Source organism: Neocloeon triangulifer, unplaced genomic scaffold (genome assembly GCF_031216515.1).
Source record: "Neocloeon triangulifer isolate White Clay Creek 2 clone unplaced genomic scaffold, ASM3121651v1 ptg000014l, whole genome shotgun sequence".
NCBI lineage: Eukaryota > Metazoa > Arthropoda > Insecta > Ephemeroptera > Baetidae > Neocloeon > Neocloeon triangulifer.
Window position 1 is genome coordinate 6,646,803 of NW_026775556.1, and position 21,876 is coordinate 6,668,678.

The 21,876-nt window shown below is 41.4% G+C and overlaps 1 protein-coding gene across 1 annotated transcript; it reads left to right on the plus strand.

The window, feature by feature from the left end:
- Positions 1 to 1,807: 1,807 nt before the first annotated feature.
- LOC132199653 (G1/S-specific cyclin-D2-like) lies at positions 1,808 to 20,920 on the plus strand. The gene is made up of 4 exons (XM_059624543.1): positions 1,808 to 2,100; positions 3,266 to 3,481; positions 8,093 to 8,255; positions 19,394 to 20,920. The coding sequence occupies exons 1-4, from the start codon at positions 1,816 to 1,818 to the stop codon at positions 19,741 to 19,743; spliced, it is 1,014 nt and encodes a 337-aa protein (XP_059480526.1). The 5' UTR covers positions 1,808 to 1,815; the 3' UTR covers positions 19,744 to 20,920.
- Positions 20,921 to 21,876: the final 956 nt, after the last annotated feature.

The following is a 21,876-nucleotide window of genomic DNA, read 5'->3' on the forward strand; positions in this document are numbered from 1 at the left end:
AGTTCTCATCTAATTTGAAATAAATAATATTTAGCAATTATTATGGTTTACAAGCTCAGAATAAAAATTGTAAATTGAAGCTGCCAAAGCAATGAATATCTTTATCCCAGGAAGGCAGCGCTGTGCATTAGGGAGGAATGGGTGCTTCTCAGCTGGCACTAATTATGCGCTCAATATTCACTGCAAATGGTTCATCGCAGCGTTGCGCAGTAAAATAAGCCACTCATTTTTTTCTGCGCACGAAAAACTCATGAGAAAAGTTCCAAATGAAGTTGCGCTATCATGCTGCGTTGTTTATATATTATTTTTTTCCAGTGGTAATCACAAAAAATGAACGGGCTGCACAGCATTTTTTTTCTTCTGACCCCACGGCTCCTCTGCGCTCCCTCTAATACGCTGACTCTTTTTCAACCCTTTTTTGTGCGCGCCGGTGGGTCTCCCTTGCGTTTTTCTTGTCATTGTTCAAGGGCCGTGATTATGTAGATTTGAAATTTTATTTGGCATTGCATGGTTCATTATTCGGTTTTTGAACGTATCGTTGTTCGCTAGTCTTAATTAAACACAGTGAGCTGTGGGAATCTTTGCCGAGTTTAAGAAACTTATTCTCGCGAGCTGCCAGAATGAATAAGGTAAAGAAAAAATAAGCCCCCTCAAAAATAATATAATATATATGGAAAATAGATCTTGTGATTAGTAATTATGTTAATTCTTCCCAGCCGAAAACAAGTCTTCGATCAAATGTCAAAATAGTAGCTGGGTGGTATATTTTTTCTAACTTTTTTACTTTCCTTTTTTTTGGCAAAAAAATTTAATAAATTCTTCAATGAAGACCTTCTTGGAAAAAATGAGATTTAAAAATTACTTTCACCAAGATTAAAAGCTACAATTTTTGTAATACAGTAAATGTACCAGAAGATTTAAAAAAATAAACTTAATTTGCAGTGATTTGCAGATCAGTCACTCTTCAATTCTTTTAAATCAACTATATTGTAAAAGTTTCTATCATTTTATGACTACATGGTAAAAAGAAATTTAGTAAAAATGTTGATTTGAAATATATATGCAATATTTTCTATGAGTTATGTGTTAAATAATTGTAAGATTAAAATTTACAGTATCGTTGTTTTTAGCCCCCATTCTCAATTTGCCCAATGATTGTATTGATATTGGATGACAAATAAATCAAAAACTACAATCTAGATTTGAAAATATTAATTCATATGTAAAATATTTCATATGTTCCAAAAGCGTGGCAAATTTTTGTTTCACATTTGAATATAAACAATGTGATGTAACAATTTAGACAAATGAACAATTAATAATAATAACAATAAATTGATAGTTTTAAACACCATTATTAATGATTTGAAAAATGGAAAAGAATAAGTAGAAGTGGGAAAAATAAATTTTGGAAGCAAAATTTTCAAGATTAAATCAATCTGTTAATTTAATACAGCAAAATCTGATTAATTTTTACGTGAGTAATAAAATCAATTATTTTTATTTCCTTTAAAACGCATGCAATGAACTTTAATGTATACGACATTTTTAATGTTGTTTATTTGTCCACATTTTCACAATACATTGTTTACCTTCAGTTTCTGTAAACAGTTTTTACAAAGATTGTTCTGTATTATGAAGACTATTAAAAAAATTCTGAAACTCAAAACTTCAGTTGTCGCGGTCTTACGTACCAGAATAAGAACCGTCGACGGTAGTTGCAAACTCAACCGTGCAGGGGCGCTCGACACCCGTCGAGACTCCGCCTCAAGTCTAGCCGGCTCAACATGTGGCTGGGACAAGCCGGGGGAAGGTATGGGAGGTAAAGCGAACAGACCGGCAGAAGTAAACATTCCAAGTTGTGCAGTGCACGTGCGAGGAGCTGTCCGATCCTGCACCATGGAGAATTCGCTGCTGTGCACCGAGAGTCTGAGCGTGAACCGCGGAGGACACGACCCGGTCATCTTCGCCGACTCGCGGGTGCTCGAAAACCTGCTGGCCGAGGAGGGCCGCACGCTCATCGAGCAGGACTACTTCAAGACTGTCCAGAAGGACATCACCCCTAACATGCGATCTGTCGTAGTCAGCTGGATGATGGAGGTGAGAAATCGTAAACCACTCAAATTTGACCAACGAAATAATATTTTTTTACTTCAATAAATGAAATTACTTAAATTTATTTATAATTTTTAACAATAATTAGCTTTAACTAATTATTCTGTTGAACAAATGTAAATAATTTTTGGAACAAATATATGTTTACATTTTTATATTTGATCTCATATTAGAGTTGAATTGCTGGCATATTTTCCTTCAAAATCCCATCCTACGCAATCATGTATTTTCAGCTCCTTATCTCTTGAGAACCGGCGAGATTTTCTTTTATCGCATTTGAATAATTTATCATTCTTTTCGTGAACTAACTGAGAATCAAGTGCCGGATTTTCCTGAACGGAAATCCAGCAGTTGTTTTTCACACTTTTAATCGCTCTTTTAAATTTTAATTAGCAACAAAGTCTGCTGGCTCTGATTATAGCATATTTTTTGTACAATGTATGATTTCGTTCAATGGCAAGTGTGGTTGCCAAGGCGTCTTTATCGGTCAATTAGGTCAAAGTGCATGCGACAGGAAGCGATTTTGGCCCGCTGCTCACCGAACGGTCACCCTGAAAGAAGTCGCATGCATTAAAATGTAAAACCTGCATTCAAATTTTTGATTTTTTTTTCAAACTAGTATGAAATATTTGCTACGAGCCTGTTTCGACTTTGGTATATATACGTACGGTGAAAATTTTTTGTTGCACTCTCTCGGCCCTGTTAATGACTGATAAGAGCATCAGGTAGATAATTATCGAAAAAGGCGACTAGATAATTTGGCAAAGCAAACGTTTACGGACTGTCTGCATGAAAAACTGCGAATTGCGAAACATTAGGCAATCAAAGGGGTGGTTTTGAGCAAATAATTTTCTCCTTAAGATTTTTTTTATATCATTGTAGAAAAATTTAGTTTTGTCCAGTTTAATTTAAAATTTAAATATTTACCGTGATTATTTTACTTGTTTTGGATTTCTGATCAATTTTAAGTCTTTGGTTTTCTTCCCCCACTCCTAAATGTCACCGATTGAAAAATATGCATCTTTCCGTGATAAATTAGTATATTTGCAGCTTATTGAATTAAAAAAAAAATCAATTTAGATTAATTCAGATTTTTAGCTTGTGCGGTCTGTTGACGTTTCTGCAAAATTTTGGCATTTTTTGTTGACAGGTCTGCGAGGAGTTGGCGTGCGACACCCTTGTATTCCCTCTGTCGGTGCGGCTACTGGATCTGTTCTTGGCAAAAATCGAAACACCAAGATGCAACCTGCAGCTCTTGGGGGCCGTCTGCCTGCACGTCGCCTCCAAACTCAGGAGCACCCAGTTGATAGCCACAGAAACCATGGTCTACTACACAGACAACAGCATTCAGGCGGCTGATATGAATGTGAGTACAACCTCTTTTTGAACATTTTATTATTTGTTTAAGTGTCATTAATATCTCGTTTTTATTTAATTTTAATTTAAAAAGTTTTGGCTAAAAATGAGATGAAATCTTTAATTTTTTTTCTGTAATCAAACCTCTCAATGGGAATGAAATTAAAAAAAAATTTATTACTTTTCAATTACTCTGTCAGATTACTTTTGCTCTCGTTTTCTTCTTTCCCTTTCGTTTTGCGCACTTGAGCGCGTATTCAAAACCCGACGACTTTCAAGGGCCACTTAAGAGCTTCTTAATTGCAGTCTTGAAATGCCCGTGTTTTCATTTACAAGCGCATTAATTGTGTTGCGCGCAATAATAAACGTGCTTAATGAATAGCCGGCCGTCGTGTGATATGGGTCTAATGATAATGTATTCGCGTCCGAGCACCTCGAGGGGAGGAGAAATTATTTCAGCCAGAACATTCCATCGGCGTCTCCCCCGGGAAATAAGAAGCGCTATGCACACAACATATAGGGGTGAATTTTTTCGCCAAGGTCTAATGCGATAATTGCTCGGCCGGTCACTTAAGGAAAAATACAAATCGGATCAGATTTTTAAGGGGGTTGAAATTATTAAACGTTTTAGAAGTTTGGAAACAAGCAAAAAAAAAAAAATGTAAATTTTTATGAAGTATTTTTAAATTTTTAAATAATTGAATCAAATTTTATAACTTTGGAAAACAAAATTTAAAAAGTTAAAATTTATTGAAATTCAAATCAATCCGGAGATTTGACCTCTGCGGAATTTGAAATCCGTGCTCAGAGAGCGACGTGTTATGCAAATCGGCAGCACATTGGATTGGCAAGGCCGGCCCGGTTACCAAGAGGAACGAGAGTCTGCGTTCATCCCAAGCAACAGCAGGCGGCTGCAATTCATTCATTCATTCTGCGGCTCGCAGGCGCTTAGCTTGTCATTTCTAAAAATAAACACCCGCGCCGCGCTGGAGACATATTCATAATTTGCCATTGTATAACAAACGCCTTGTGCGAGCGGCGGGAAAGTGAGCAAAAGATTTTAGGACCAAAAAAGTATGTGTTGTACCTTCAAAGTTGGGCCGCCGTGCTTTTTTTCACGTGCAACTTTGTCTGCTGATGGCACTTTAATGGCGTTTAATTAAAACGGACTTTTTTGCCGCACCCGTGCACAAAAGCAAGGATCTGTTCCTTTCACTCGCGGCGGCGGGGATGAGCGCGACGAAACCACCCTTTCGGAGACGCCGCGCTGGACCGTGGGAAGGGTTAAGCGAGAAAAAATGCACGACAACAACCGCTCGCAATCATAATAAACAAACGCATTTTCTACTCGCTCAGGACGAAAATTAATGCGTGCATCTCCTCTAGACATTTCCTCTGAAAAAACGCGCTCTCTTATCACTCACGACAACCGCACTATTCATTTTCCCGCCGCGGTGGCTCGCTCTCAAATAAATTTTCTCTCAATGGAGCAGATTCTGAATTAAGAAGCGCTAGACGGGTTCTTTTTCCCTCTGTTTTTTGTTCCATTCAGATTCCTGCGTGCACTTGACCCCCACATGCGTTGGAAATCACATTGCTTTTCTAATTAGACTCTAATTGTTTGAGACGGTGCTGGAACAAAAAATGCTCATGTCCCTTGGCTAAAATATCTGTGCAGCCGACCATTCATTTTCTTTAACTATGAAATTAAAAAATAATAACAATGGAGGATTCATTCATTTTTTTTTTGTTCCACGCTGTGGTCTAATTAAAATTGGAATTCACATAAATTAACTTTTTACTCATAGTGCAATTTCACGTATGGAATTCATATTTGAATTTTTTTTTCTTTAATTGAAACTCCAGCAGCACCACTATAATTTTTTTTTACACATATAGGAGATTGTATCCGACCCCTTGGAATTTGCATCGTAGGCGGATTTTTGTATTAACAATGGTCGACGATTTTTTTTGCGAAACTGGCGCCCTGGCATTGGCTGGCCGACACAATGGGCTGCTCCTCGGCGTTGGATATTTGCGGAGAACAACCTGTTGATTGGGAGCGCGCGCAAATTCACCTATGGGAATTGGCGCATGCAGGAGGAATTCCACGGTTGCCGCCGTGTGTAGCCTTCTGTAGTGGAGGCGAAATACATAATCCTGGCCGGCCGGCGAGATGGGCAAATAAAAGCCAAGGCCACATATCTATGCGTCGGTAACGAAGAAAGAGGAGCAGAGTGTTGGGATGCGGATAGAGAGAGAAGAGCCTTGAGAGAGTCAGCAGGAAGGATGCTAGAGTGTCAGCAGCTGAATATTTTATCAGGCTGCCTTGTTTCAAGCATCTTCCTCTGCGCCGCGCGAGAAAAAGAAATTACTCGGTCGAATTTTAATAAATAAAATTCCAACGCGCCCCCGACGCACAATGTGATGATGCGGTGTGCGGCGGCGGCTAATTCATTGATCAGTCGGCGCGGCCTGGGAATTCTCCTGCCGATGCACCTAGGTTCATTTCAGATTTATAGGCGGCCCGTGAATGGAATTCTTGCGGCGGTATTTTGATAATGATGGTGCAGGGATGAAAAAGAAAACAGCCCGGGCCGCGCGCTCACAGGTATTAAGGTGCCGAGGAGGGCCCCCTGATAATCGAGAGGGAGATGATGTTTTTACAGCCAGAATACACAACCTTTTCTCGGCCTTTTTATCTCATCTCTGGAGCCGCTCTCCCGCCCGCTGGAATGTCTCTCTCGTCTGCAGCTCTCTCAGAAAATTATATCATGCATAAAATCTCTCGCGGCCGACGAGAGTAAATATTTTCTCATCAGAAAACCAGAGAATTATTTAATAGGTTGGATGCATCTCTTTCTCATACATAGAATTTTCATTCATACACGATTCGTGAATTATTGTGTTCGAGAAACACTTGTCTGTGTGGGTTCGGTTCATTCTTCTTGTTCCTTGCTTTCAGCCATTTTGGCCCCACTCAGCGCGCCGCTCGAGTAAAGAAAAAAACGCGCGCCCGCCGCATGCGAAAATCCACGCAGACTCGCCTCAAGAACAGGTTTTATATGTGTGGTGTGCGTTTTATATATATATGTATTCAAAAAAGATGACTGGCTGCACAATAAAATATTTATTGAAAAGAAAAAGGCGCAGAGGTGCCATTTCCGGCCAAGTTCATGGGAATTCGAGGCCGCGGCTCCGCGAATATAGCCCCAGCGTAATCCAATACGGCCTATTTTGAGTCAGCTGTTTTCGGCTCATCGGAATTTAAAATGCAGAAACGCACTAACCACTTTTATACTAACTCTTGTCGTTTTAATTGCTCCGCATGCTTGTTCGCAAGAGGGAAACGGTCTCGCGGTCGTTTTTAATTTGGTTGCAATACACAAAGTGCGTATGTCCTGCGAGATGCAACCTGCGATAAAAAACAACCTGCTCAAAATTCGTTTTCTCAACCGCTACCGCATTGCATCTGTCGCCTTCTGATGCATTTTAATAGCCGGTTCTCATTGTTTTTCAAAATGTGGACTTCCGTGCGCCGCGAGAAAGCGAAAAGGGGTGAAGCTAAAACTTGTGAGAGAGCGCTGCAGATGATGGCACACCACACCACCCGTCTGAATTCATTTGCGTACTAATTAAGATGACTCGAAGATTATCTTTACTCTTGAATTATTTAAAGTTTTAATAAATTCATTGATCAGTGTAAACGAAGAACGTTATACAAATGAATTCCACAATTATCATGAAACTCTCAAAATTCATTACATTGAATTTGAGACATTTAATTTCCTTTTAATTTTAAATATAATTTTATTACATTTTAAAATTTAATTTTGGAATTTTCCACTTTCGTCGGAGCAACAGATGGAATTAAGTAAAACGCAAAAACCAACTCACTCAGCGTGACCAAAAGGAAATAGCTAAAAAAATACAAAATAAAGGGTTCTCGGGGGCGCGTGCGGGCGGGGGTCTTTTTATAACGCGCAGTGCGTTTCTCTCGGGGCGGAAGGAAGAAGAAAGCGAGTCATGTGTTGCCGGACAAAGAAAAGAAGAGCCCTCTTGGCCGGAAACGCGGCCACTCGGCCGTGCATGTTCGTATTTACGCGATCATTAGCTGACGGCGCATGAGATAATCATTCGTCTTGCTGCTGGTCGCGACGAATTATAATATTTGTTCTAATTTCTGGCCGAGTCGCGGATGCGCCCCCGCCGAGGCCCAGGTGCCTCTCGATACATGCAGTAATTTGTCTCACGGATAATTCACATGTTGGAGTGTTCAAGTGTGCGTGCAGATATTCGAGTATGAGTTGCGAGAGCGGTGACGACGACGTAGAGGAGCCAAGCAGCCATAAGGGCCCCTCTTGGGTGAATTCAATGCTGTTGCTCTCTGCGCTCTTATCTTTTTAGTTAGAAGTCAAGTGCTGTTTTTCGCAGGCGTCAACATTCTACGCGCGTGTATTGCACTGAAAAATCCGCACAAACTTTCTCCCTCGGAAAACATTTAAAAAATCCAATTAACTTTTAAAGTTATTAAAAAGAATAATAATAAAAATAATACAAAAAATGTCAAAAAGTTAAAATAAAATTTAATGAAAATTTAATTTTGAAATTTGTGTTGCAGAAATTGGAGTTGATGCTTTTGATGGTGCTGGGCTGGAACGTGACCCCGGTGACCTCGGCCGACTTCGTCGAACACATTTTGTCCAGGGTAGCCTGGTCGTCTGAGAAGAAGGTCCTCAGGCAACACGCCCACGTTCTCGCGCAACTCTGCTGTTCCAATGCTGGTGAGTACCAAAATTTATTGCCACGAATTCTTTATTCAAGAGAGGCACACAATTTTCCCTTAACATTTTTTGTGCGAACAAAAATTTGAATGGCCCTCTTGGAGGCAGCAGCGTGCTTAGGCTCTTTTTTATATTATCACGTGCGGCACACTTCCTTCCTTCATGAAGAGCACAAGAATTGTCTTTTAAAACACACTTTGCCTCTTCCGAGATGTTATCTTTTCCGACTCATTTTGACCTGGTGCTACCGAAAGACAAAAAAATAAAAATGAACAATGGACGGACAAAGGACAGGATGCAATTTCTTGCTTGGACTCTTTGGAGTTTCTTTTTTCCTCGATAATTTTTCATATCATATTTGACTGACAAATGAAAGAGCTGCGCGAGTCAATTGGGCTTGAGCACACACACACACACACACACATGCGACCGACTCCCCGCAGACCTCTCTTTCTTATGTCGCATGTGCAGCCAACATCCAGAATTTTTTGCTCGCGCACAAGTCGCTGCTTCTTGTGTAATAATTAATAGCAAAGGAAATGCCATGGCAGCAGATGACAAGTTTGGAGAGCGAAAACTATATGGAATTTTAAATCCTCAATGGCCCGTGCAAAATTTTACTGCTGATCAATATTCAGACCGATTCATCAGATGCATGTGTGAGAAAAACCAACAGAACCCTTTTTACACGTTCGCTTCTAAATAAATGATAATAATGTGCAAATTAGACACACGGAATAAATATAGCCGCCGATAGCGCACATAATGACATCCCTTTTGCTTTTCGTTCCCGCCGAATCAAATCAATAACCCGTCAAAGGGGTGCTTTGCGTCGCTCAGCAGGCAGGGGCGAAACAATTTTCGGCTTTCTCACACTTAACTGCAGTGTGAATTATTTCAACGGCGGGGGAATTTCTCTTCGAGGCAAGGGCCCTAGACTTATAGTCTGAAGATTGTCTCAAAAAGGGCAGGTGTGATTTTTGGTAGTTTCTCAAGTTTTTTGCTCTGCCTCGTTTGGGACGAAATACAATGACGTTTAATGCACAAACCCTGCACCCCAGCATAAACGAGCGCAGCCAACAATTGAGTGCTAATTTTGAGTGAATGCTGCCGCTTTCATAACTCTCACCCTATTACTTTTCCTTTAACCGAAAACTTTTTTCGTCAAAATAAAAGCTCTAAATTGTCGTGAAATTTTTATATATATTCCGCCGCCGGGGAAGCCAATTAAAGCTTTATTTATTCGCCACCATCTGCCCTTCAGATGCTGCACCGCGAGAATTGGCCTTAAAACAATAAATCGCGAATTTGATCACGCCCTTCCTCGGCGGGAGATCCGATTCGCCGTGGCGAGACTGCACGCGTGTTATTTGAAAAAAGGGTTGCTGTCAGCGGACAAAAGTAAAAGTGGTCGAACTCTCTCATTTATTTGGGTTTAACCGCGTCACTATTTGTCTCACCGGCGCGCGGGGATCATGCAGCTCCGCGTCATTTTTCGCCAGCAGCTGCCGCGCAGATGCAGTCTGCCAACAATTTCTTCGTTGCGCCGAAAATTGCAGTAAAACACACCCTTATAAGAAAAGATGTGCAGCCCTTGAGGAGAGAGCAACGGCCCGTTCGAAAAAGAAAAAAAAGCCTCGTACTGCGCTCCTTACATACCTGATGGCAGATGCATTTGCATTTCATTCTTTTGATAATGCACCGCGGCTTTATAACCTGCCACTCTCTTCAGACTGCTTTTTAATCAGCAGCTGCCCACCGCGAGATGGATGGACGGACGGTCATCGGGCCAGTTTTTTTTTACGACGCGGTTGACAAACTCGCCGGCCGTCGCTCGTATTTTATTGCCTGGGCACACAATCGCAGCGCTAATTTCTGACGTGTAATGCCATTTCAAACACCCCTCGCGACGTATTGCAACGCGATCGACACATACGCGCGAATAATGGCTGCCGACGTAAAAAGTTCTGCCATTTGCGGCTTGTTTAATATATTTATATGCACCCTTTCGATATTGCGTTGCCTTGCGCAAATATATGCACTCATTCCAGGTATAAAAATATATGCGTGCTGTATTTGGTTTAGTTTATGCACGCGGTGCATTTTTATGAACTCGCGCGCGCTTTGTGTACTCGGCGGTCGTAAATTTTCCAGAGCCAACTCTGCAGAATCTGCCCTCAGCCTCTAACGTAATACAAAATACGTGCGGCAACTAAACCGTGCGTTCAAATCACCAGGAATTTTTGCTTCAAATATTTACTTTACATTTAAATAGCTCAAGAATTAATTAAATTTATTTATATCATTATCTCAATTAAATATCCATAAGTTATTTAAATGAATTCCATAGCTATTTAATGACCTATTTAAATAGTCTGGCCTTTTAAGCCAATACGCCCTTTAAAAACCATCTTCTGCCCATTTAAAGGCACCTCCTTTAAATGCCCATTTAACTTCCCGATTTAAATACCCAAAAAGACAATATGATATGCCCATTTAATCAACAAGGTTTTTTAAATTTTAAATAACCATTTATCAGTTTTTTAAAATTTTAATAATTTAATTTCTTCAATTTATTAATTTATTTGGTGCATTCCATCCTCTCATTAAAACCACCCTTAAGCGCGAGCGCACTTGAATTGAAGCTCACCAGAGCGGGCACTTATTCAAATGAGCTGTCCAAACGGAAATTTCATCCGACGAGGTGGAAGCTGCCGTTCTGGCTCATTTTTTCACTCTGACCTCTCCGGTTTGAGTGACCAGGTAAGAGGGGCACGTGCTCCCTCCGTCAGCCAAAGGGTTAGCCGGCGCAGGGATTAAATGGAAACCCCGCGCGCCGGCAGCTTCGGTGGCGGCTTCCTGCGGAGAGACAATAGCTCGATTGTTTGCTTAGCAGGCAGCTGACCGCACTCGAAAAAGCCGCGATTAGCTGACGTCACACGTATGCTAATGAAATGAAATATGAATTTTCAAACATATTGTGTTTGCTCATATTTCGTGTCACGCTGCCGAAATGGCATAACGAAGCGTGTGCAGTGTCAAAAGTGCAGTCATTCGAAAGGGTGGTCCTCAAAGGGTGGCCCATGCTCGGTGCTAATTATCCAGCTGAGGCCATAATTTATGCATGACGGCTCTTGACACCCCCGCACTCTATTCATCCCGGCGAGGAGCAATAAAATAAAAAAAAAACAAATAGAGCAATTTAGGAAGTTGTCGGAGTCATCTGCGGACGCGACACCATTTGTGCGCGTGCCAATTGGAAAATTAATATGCACTCTGGGATGAATCACCTGATGTGTATTATTGCTTCATTTAAATACATCCGCTTTTAATTGGGGAACTATGCTAACAAGCTCTCTCGGACAGGAAGCGTTTGAAAATCGCATTAAAAGTTATTTGTTTCGTCCGGATCAAAAGTGTTTTCGTTTTGGCACAGCACCTTTCGTCGCGGTACATAAACAATCGATTGGTCTTTTCTAGCCGATCGGCGGCTAATTACGGCCATAATACGCGGATAATGGAGTTTGATCGCTCACATATCATAACTTGCATTTGTGATCATCCAATAATTATAAATTTTATTATTTACGGGCATTGCTGCGCATTGGGCACGCGTGCTTCCCCCTCGGAGGGCACTCCCCCTCACACCCTTATTTTTATTGTGATTACCTTTGTGAATGCACCCCCTGCGCATACCCCTATAGCGGCATACAGCTGCCTTTGCATAAAACGCCGCGGCGGCTCCAGCTGCCTGCCATTGCCCCCGTCCGCGCGTTCGTCGCCCCCCGGCCGTCCGGATCTCTCGGGGGGCAAAGGGGTCCTTTACGTGCAGAAAAAATGTACTCGCGCCACACAATTGATAGGTTTATGATCGAGTTTTACGACCTACGGCGCGGTGCGGTTAAATAAATTTCACTCGGCAACCAGCAAACCCAAATGCACGTGTAATTTTATTGGCAATCAAACGAGAATTAATTTTTATGCGTTTTCGGTGCGCAAGTGGAGTGAAATCTCGCGGCACTAAAACGAATCGGCTTTGCGAAAACAAGCTCTTGAAAAATCGTGTCGACCGGGCCATCAAATCTAACCCTTTCGAGAGGCGCGACCGACTTTAAAATCTATAAAATTCTCCAATAATACACACAAGGCAGCCATACAGATTTCGGGGCTTGTTTTTTAACTCTATATGAGAAATTGACGCTCGGGGTGTGTGATTGATTGGAAGAAACGATATGCGAACGAACTAGGCAGATGTTGGCCGTGTTCTTGTTTTTCGACTCTCTAGCTCTGTGAGAGGCAAAAGAGGTGCGACTGATACCTGATCCACCCCATTCACCGTGCCTAGACGGTGCTGTCCATGTCTTTTGAAGTAGTCCGGCTCGCAAGATGCGAAGCAACCAGTTTTCATCTCTCTCGCACCCTTTGCTTCCCGACGTCCGTTATAATATTCTCCTCGGCGACATTAGCATAATATCAACTTCGTACCCCTCTAGACACAATGCGTGCACTCTGCTCTAATCTCAAACATATAGAATATACACTTGAAATGATAATGCGCTGCGTAATGGGGTAAAAGAAGCGACAAGTCTTCTCTCTTTCAATTTCCTCAGCTATTTCGGAAGGTGCAGTCTTTTTGCAGCAGGTGCTGCCGAACGAGTTTTCCACCGGGACAGTTGAGAAGAAAAAGGGAAAAAACGTCCCAGATCGAGATTTTTCCATTTTTCTCATGATAAAATTGAACAACGCTCGACTATATATGCAAAATTCTTCTTTCTTCCCCTCTGATTTGCTTTTAAGATTTGAGAGCCCTGCTTTCATTATTCAATTTTTATTTCCTTCGAGAGCTCTTTTTCTTTTCGCCTGCGAATATAATTTCGCCTCTGTGTGATTTCCCGACTTACCCCTCTCTTACAAAACCAACAGCTGTCGCGTTGCGCACGAAAGGAAATTTTAATAAACACGGCACAAAAGAATTTGCAACGTCTTGATTTTTATATGTGCTCGGCCAGCAGCGAGCAGACTGCCGAGAGAGAGGAACTCGTTTTGCAACTCTCAATCGGCCGCCGGATTCCAATGAATGCTCTTCAAGCAAAGGCATTTACTTCATTATTACTTCTTGCCCAGCGACCGATTGCTGCTCAAAAGGGTGGAACTCCGGGCCAACTGCACATGTGGATTTAGCATTATAACTTTATCCAACAATTGAAAATTATGTTTAAAGTAAAATATAAAATTTGGCACTTTATATAATTTATTTCTCTCTAAATCTTGTTTCTAACAAAGAAAGTATTTTTTTTTTTTAATTTGATAAATTTTAAATTTGTTCCACATATATTTGAAACGATTAATTTTTAAACAAAAAAATCATAATATTTTAAAATATATATGTTTTCTTTTTAATTTTTTTTCATTACACTAACCTCAAAAATATTTCAATTTGCCATTTATACACCATTCACTCCAATTGATTCTAGAAATTGTCAAAATAAAATTTAAAACCATCTGACATAATAATTTAATAATAATTTATCTAAATGAGAAAAATCTCAAAAATTATGGAAATATTTCAGCAATGCTCTCGGTGCATTAATCCATAAAAAAAATATTGCTTGGAATCATTTTACAGAGATATTCAAAATAAACATAATAGTACAAAAAAATGATAATCATTTTATTTTCAATTGCATTTTGGTTAAACATGTAGTAAATCCGAATATTAAATAAATTAAATAGGCCGCGGTACTGTTGACCTACAAACGGATCTCGGTCTCTTTCTCTCTCTCTTTTGCGAAATCAATTTTTTCAAGTCGGCAGACGGAATTCATTTGGCAGCGCCGCCTCACCGTGATTTGAGAAGGGTTGATTTTTACAGAGCCAAACAAAAGTATTCTCTTTCACCCTCGCACTCCTCTCGCACGAGGCAGGGGCAGCCCTGTTTATTCGCCTGCCAGCAGCCGTCAATGGACCAGAACGCGCGCAGCACCTTATAAACGACGTGATTACAAAACTGTTCTCAGCACCTGGCCCAAAGTTTATTTTAGCCCGGTGCTATATAGTCAATTTGGTATAAAAATTTGAATTTCAAAGGCGCTGCTGATTAATTAATCAAAATCGGACTGTGAAAGTTAATTGATTTGGATGCGCTCGTTCTTCGCTTTTATTCATGGAGGCAATCGGTGGAAAAATCGATGTAGGGAAATTGGCATCAATCATCTCTCATCTCTATAAATAGGCACGCACGCGCTGTCATTTATCACTCAGCTGCATCATATCAATGTCACCCGTTTTTATCTTGTGCCATTTATTGCCGAATTTATACTGCAGCAGATGCTCGCAGAATATTTCTAATGTTATCTCTATCCCACTTGTGTAGAAATTTATATATATCGCCTCGCCTGCAAATAAACCCGCTAACAAAGGGCTCTCTTTTTCTACGAGTCCAGCGTTAAAAAGTCGGATCGGAAGTCTCGACTTGAGGTGTGCGCTGTGTTTCCCGTCTCAATTCCTAATTACACCTCTCGACACTTTCCTTCATTATAGCTCGCGTGAGCCGAAACAATAGACTTGTAAACGCCGCTCTCCAAGACGTGGCTCGTGCCCCCAAGTTTTAATTCCGGCCTGGATGAAAGAAATAGAGAGAAAGACATCTGCTCTCGCGTCGGACAAGGAAGTTCCACCTTTCCGGGGGCAAACCGTCAGCCCCTAGCTTTCTTCCACCCTGGCGAATCTTTCCTTTGTGTTTTCAGAAGGCACCCCAGTCTCAAACGGGAACTGCTCCAGACGCCGAATAAAAAGTTGGCAGCGGCGCAGCAGCTTTGTGTTTGTGCGTTACTATCAAAGGGGGATAACGAACGACAATCCAACGTCTTCTTTTTGATCAAGGTGTGGCATTGAGGACAGATGCAGTTGCGTCATCTGCCGCTACTCCTATAAAATTATTATACATTCTCCTTGGGGTAGTTTTTATATTTAAGGCAGGGCACAGCTGGCCCGCAAGGAAGTGCGAGAGTGCATATTAACAAAAGCCAGCGGCGGCAAGGGGGATTTTTATTTGACTTGAGCAAGCGTGCTGCAACGAGATCACTCTCACTGAATTGCCGACGTCTTCGATTATACAAAAACCGAGTGCGCCCACAAACGCACGTGGCACGCGCGACGTCTTTTGTCCCGTCTTGAGACTTTTGTGCCAAGAAAAAGAATGAAAAAAAGTGCAGCTGCACCGCAAAGGGCGACGCATTAGGGCAGGACCGGGTTCCGAGATAATGCACTTCCGAAATATCCGAAATGGAATATAATTTTCTAAAAACGCCAAATTATGGGAAAAAGGAAGTTTTGCTGATGGGCGACACATTCCCATGCTGATGTAATATGTATGCCACCACACACAGGGAGGGCACCTGCGGCGCAATAATTTCCAGCAAAGTCATGATGGACAGAGCGTGAGACTGTTTTTGTTTCTCTCTATCCGCACGTCCATCCGCTCGCTCTTGCTTGACTTTATGTACGCGGGGGATGTTCCAGCAGCAGCGGAGGCTATCCTGACTTTTCAGCCCCAGCGATGCGTGCAGGTGAATTCTCACATGAGTTCAACATCTGGAGGATCGTGCATAATTTGCCCTTAATATATGGGAGAGCCAAGTTGGACAGGAAAGTCGGAGGCAGCAGGTGTGGGGGTGTGTCTTCCTCCATACATAACGCCGCTTTCTTTAATGACCCCTCATCACCATGTCATTTGTAGTACAATTTGAGAAACTCATTTGTCCGAAGCTACTGAACTGCATGCGTTCAAGTCACCCAACCACGACTTGCGTGGAGGTTTCGCACAAAAGGGGTGGAAATTGTATTAATACATTTTGCAGGAGCATTATAAAAATTTCTGCTTGGGAGGAAGACATAAATTTTGACTATATCTTCAAAGCTATTTTAAGGCACAATATATATATGGCCTATTTTTCGGTAACAATAGCCGCAGCCATATATCAGCGATTGAGCTCACACGTGCATCTTGGCAATTTTATATCGCATCATAGCTGCAGCCATACATCTTCCCTTTAAATCCCGCACAGAGCCTTTTAAATCTATTGTGCGCTGGAGAAAACTCCGTCTGCGCGAATCCAAATGCCTTCCGCTTTGTACACGCTTCAGTTTAATATTTTTTTTCTCTTCACATTTATCCACCACGTGTTGCTTCTTTTCTAATACAAATGTGCCTGCGGGGTGGATCGAGCGCAAACGACGTCTGCTGCTTCCTCCTTGCAGATCATCTGCCGTTTTCTATTTTGTTCACATTAAAACGGTGTGTCGCCTCCCCCAGGTGCGTGCCCGTTGCGTAAAAATGAACAAAATTGACTTGGCCCGGTTTTCCACCAGCACCTTTTGACTTTTCCCCAAAACGCCCTCTCGCGCAGACGGACTGTCAGTGTGACAAATTAATTAATATCGCGCTCGGCAACCAAGGGGGCATGTAATACTGGTTCAATTTTTTGCCGAGACGTGCCCGTTTTGACCTTGGCTATGTGGGCCGAGGGAGTATTATGCATGCCTTTCATTTGCTATTCATGAAGCACCTCACCTATATTAAAGAAAGGAACAAATAACGATCAAATCCATCCATCATATCCGCGCTGACTTTCGCCAGTTTTGCGCGGAAAAAAGTAAAAGCCGGTTCAATTAGCGGCGGAAGTGAATTTCCAGATGCGTCGTCAGAATAGAGAGGCAGGTTATTTTTTTAGTAGCTGCGTGTAGGTCCAGGTGAAAGATAAGCCGAATTATTAATGATACATCGCGCGCGGCACAAGTATGGGCGACACACACCACTTTGGTGGCTGCACTCGAGAGGACCGTACAGTGTTTCTCTAATTATTTACCGGGGCCACTCAAAGCTTTGTGCTGGAATTAGAGCACGCTGCGTGCGTGTACTTTAAGTGCAGCAGCATTGTGCGTCGAATTATCCGACAAACAGCTGCATTTGCCTCGAGAATGCTTGTGCTTATTAAAAAATGTGCGCGGCCGAGCACATTTTTATGCCGAGCCCCCCGTGCTGAAAAAGCACTTCAAGTGCTCAGCTAGATGAATTTGATCTCTGACAATATAATACTTCAATATACCGCGGGGTTTCGTTTTCCAAAATGCAATCCCGGTGGCGTAAATTTTTCAAACTTATCGAATATTAACTAGTTTGATTGCGATATAGGGTTGCACGCAGGCACGCCAAGCTTTGGCCGAGATAAGAATCACTCCATGTGCAATTTATTCAGCTGCATTTTGGTAAAAAAAGAGCGAGTCGCGTTTTCACTGCCGAGTGATGGGGCGTCCCTAAAGGGATGAGGGCAGGTTTGTTTTGTTATTTAAAAAGTAGGAAAAAGTATTCCGCGGGGCGAGGGTTTAAATCTCTCCATTATTACGTCATCCGCGAGTTGCTGCATTGTTCGAGAGATTAAAAAAGACAAGAGCTCGCATCAGCTGCCGTCCGCAGGAACAAGAATCGGATCGAGAGCGAATTTATTCAGCACACACCCCTTGTACACATTGCAGATGAAAGTAATTTAATCCGACGTATACGTTTGAATCTGTGCTTTTTTGGCGTGTTCACGAATGTGTATCATTATTCCGGCGATAAACAAGAGTTATTGGAGGCGGATCCAGCGACGGGGGGCCAGCGAGTTGCTTTTACTGCGTCATTGAAAGGCGATGCTCGCGCGCGGAAGGACTGGTCCGGCGACATCCCCCCGAAAACCACCCCTCGGCCGCTCATCTCACCTGTATGCTAATCACGTTGCATATGTAACGCCAGGTGATGCAGCAGCAACTAACCGAACCGCTAATTATAATCTAGTTGACAATTCCGAATGTCACGTGCTTTTTCATATAAACGAAAGCGGGGAGTTCAAATACATACACAGACTTGTTATTATTTATTCATGCCGCTCGCGTTATTTATTGCGCAGGGACAATATTTCCAAAAGAGAACAAAAAATACACAACATCAACCCTTTCGGCGGTCCAGCCGCAAAACCAGCTATAAATCAAATTTCAGAGAGCCGAGAGATGGCCTTCGGATGATGTGCACGGAAGTGTATGTGTGTGCATTTATGCATCGAAGGTGCGTTTTCATTTGAATGGAGGATGCCCGTGCGATCGGAGATATTAAGCAGTCGGCGTGCAATTATTATCATTCATTCTTAACAGGATGCGTTCATTAGAATTCAAGCCAAAAACCCCTTCGCTTAAATATATTCTCAAATGCAATGGGGCGCAAAAAAGAGGCAGCCGAATGTGGTAGGCGTAAACGCTCAGGTTTCTTATTCACTGCAAGCGAAAACAGGAAGCCGCCGAGAGTGTCTGTCTCTCTCGCTTTTAATTCAAATCTGCATCCTCTCATTGTCGTCGGCGGGTGAAAGTCCCTCGCGCGCGAGTTTCGATTTCAACCCTTTCATTCCCACAACAAGACTTTGGTCATAGAAGAAGTGCCACGTGAGAAAAAGAAACTCGTCGCATTCCCCCAATTTCTCAGGCAGCTTTTCACGACGATCTTATCTTTTCACAATTTATTTTCATATTAAATTAATATCAAGGCGAATGATTAACGTGGAATTGATGAGCGGCTGCTTTTGCACTCTTTTGGCCTAATTTAGCCAAAAGTCACCTGCGCGCGTGCAGATCAAGAATATTACGGAACTTTTTCTTATCTTTCTCTACTCCTGACGCACCACTTCTGCTGCAGGACAAAAAAAAAGCCAGGTGAGGTCGCAGACACACACGTGACCTGATGCGGCCATTTTTAAAGGCCCTGGTTGTGAATTGTGAACTTACTACAAGAGGGAAATGCAGGTGGCCCAAGAAAGTAAGAGAGACGCAAGCTGCATATCGCGGCGAGTGAGAAACTCATAAAAAATACTACTACGAGATAAATGTACTCACAGAGAAAGAAGTTGTGCCGCAAAACATCTGCCGCGTTTAAAGGTCTCACGCTGCTCTCGATCTAGGAAAATATACACGCGCTTAATTGCAGCAACTGCTGCGCTCACTTGATTTCCAAAGCCGCGTGTGCCCTAATTTATTTGTAAATTACGTGATAGAGAAAAAATTTAAAATTGTCGTGAATATTTGATTAAAAAGTTTTTATTGCTTTGTTTCAGACCCAGAACTGATCAAACTTAGACCGTCAGCCGTGGCCTGTGGCGCATTGGTGGCCGCCGCCAGAGGCCTCAACATCCCTTCCAAAGACAAAGTGCTGGCCCACGTGTGTCACCTGGCCAAAACGGAGACGCACGAGGTCCTGTACGTGGCGGAGCGAGTCGAGGCCAACGTGCGGGAACACCAGCGGGCGGCCGGCGTGCAGCCGCAGGTGACCCAGCAGCACCAGAAGCACATGGCCAGCTCGGGAAACTCTAACACGGCTTTGGACATCATCATCGACGACAGTGCCGACGCTGAGGCTTCGAAGCCGGCAACGCCCACCGACATACAGGACATCTACTTTGACTGATGCTCCAAAGCCGCTTGATCCGTCTGAAATAAGAAAAGTGCCTTGATTCAATTGAGAAAAAGAAAATAGACTATGAAAAAAATGACTCTCTGATCTCAACAGCGCCGACAAACATTTTCAGTTCGTGGAGAATTTTTAGTGCTTGATTTTTTTTTTACTTTTAATTTTTCAATACGTTTGGAAAATTTAAAAAAAAAACTTCTACTAGCATGAAGAGCGGCGGCCCAGAGAAAAATGTGTTCAACAGGAGAATGTGTAAAACATTTAGTGCGTAAGTTGGATTTTATTTTTGTAAGCTGATTTCCACTTTTAAAACTAGTTTTTGCGGTATTTTAACAAAAAAACACACTTTTAGAAAAGGCGTTCTGTGTGATAAAATTGCAACGTACAAATTTGCCAGTTTTGTTTTGAAACAAACCGAGAAAGTGGTAAGAGGCGTGTTTGAAGAAAATATGAAAACTTTGCAAAAAAAACTGAAACTATATTGTAATTTTTAAAATAGTTTTAAGGTTATATAAAAACTGTAATTTATTTTTGTAGCAGCACTGCCGATGAAGCGTGGAGTTCGCTCGAAATCTGTGATGAACTTTTTGATCATTGTGAAATGTGAACCTTTTATATAAATAACGTTAACTGCGCGAACTCGTCATTTGAACGCAAAGCATGTTAAACTGTAAAAATAAAACATACAAAAAATGTTGTAATTTTAAAAGGTCAGTACATATATAAAAGTGCCTTTTTGTAAATCTTTGATGTAATTTTTGAACGTTTCTAGTCCCCTCAGCAACTTCTTCTTTCCCTATCATCAGCTCTCTGTTATTCATTTAGATTGATGGACATGTTACCAAACCTGCAACACACGCTTGAAACTCTCAATTAATGAAATGTTGAAAAATGTCACTTACGAAGAGAAAAATCACACTTTTGTAATCCCTCAGCATTCAGCTCACTTTCGTTCAATTGTGTTTGTATTTGGCACCATCCGAGAAGAAGAAATACACACAGCAACTGGACATTGTGGTGCTAAATTAGCGGTACCCTTAATAGACGTTAAGTTATTAGCTAATTTATTTGTAACACACATGTCTTTGTTTAGTTGTCATTGCATTGTATTTATCATTTTGAAGTCGTCTGTCACCAGTTTAAGTGTGCATCGAAATAAAAATAAAAACCAATAAAAAATATTTCATTTTGTCTCATTTAATAAAATAATTACTTTTTAAAAATTTTAATCAGTTCCTTGTTGGGGTTTTTCTAAATAAATTATTTTACATTTGTTGCATAGAGTAAAAAACAATGAGAAAAACCTAATTATAAATTTTTAGAAATTGATAAATAAATACTAAAAATACAATTGTTGTTTAAACTTAAAATCACTAACTTGTTCGAAAAAAAATAAAGATAGATAATATATAGCACCGAAAAAAGCATGTACAAATGGTTTCAAATTTGTTAAATAAAAAAGTATAATAAATTAAATTATTTTAATATTATCATCTGAACTGAACAATAAGCAATAAATAAGCTGTGTATAAGTTCTGTAATTTAATCCAGATGCTTAGAAGAAGTTAAGTAATTTATTCAAACAGGCATATGGAGGACGAAAAGAATAGAAAATGAATTCTGTCAAAAGAGCGTAAATTTGAGCCCATTGTAGACTTCGCGGCCGTCAACTAATAGGTGAATGCTGGAAGCCACACGTGCCCCGAAAGTCATTCTCTTTCTTAACTCTCGATCTATGCGCCTGCCTTAGGTGTGTTAGAATTTGTAATAATTACTCCACCTGCCCTCGCGGGGTAATTATAGGAAACCCCTTTACGAACTCCACCTGCATTACTTCCGCCAAGTGCTACTGCATTTTCAGATGCTTGGCGTGCTCCAAAATGTGGGCCTATACATCCGGCTAAACAACCAAAATATACGCAGGTCCCCATTTGTGTAGTACGCAACTTTAAAGTGACAAAATCTACAATTTTATATTTATTAATACGCCGGATCATGCAATGCAATTCCGCATTTTTCCCTCGTGGATATGCACTATCACCCTCCATCGGCCACGGTATCATTAAAATCTAATTAAGTGGCCGCATGAGAATTATCTCAACCCTGTAACGCAGCAACATGCGGAATAAT

Excerpts from the sequence above, each read along its gene's own strand:
- LOC132199653 (XM_059624543.1), top strand. The coding sequence starts at position 1,816 with ATGGGAGGTAAAGCGAACAGACCGGCAGAAGTAAACATTCCAAGTTGT. Across the intron at positions 2,101-3,265 it reads TAGTCAGCTGGATGATGGAG|GTCTGCGAGGAGTTGGCGTG; the intron begins GTGAGAAATCGT and ends TTTTGTTGACAG. Across the intron at positions 8,256-19,393 it reads ACTCTGCTGTTCCAATGCTG|ACCCAGAACTGATCAAACTT; the intron begins GTGAGTACCAAA and ends GCTTTGTTTCAG.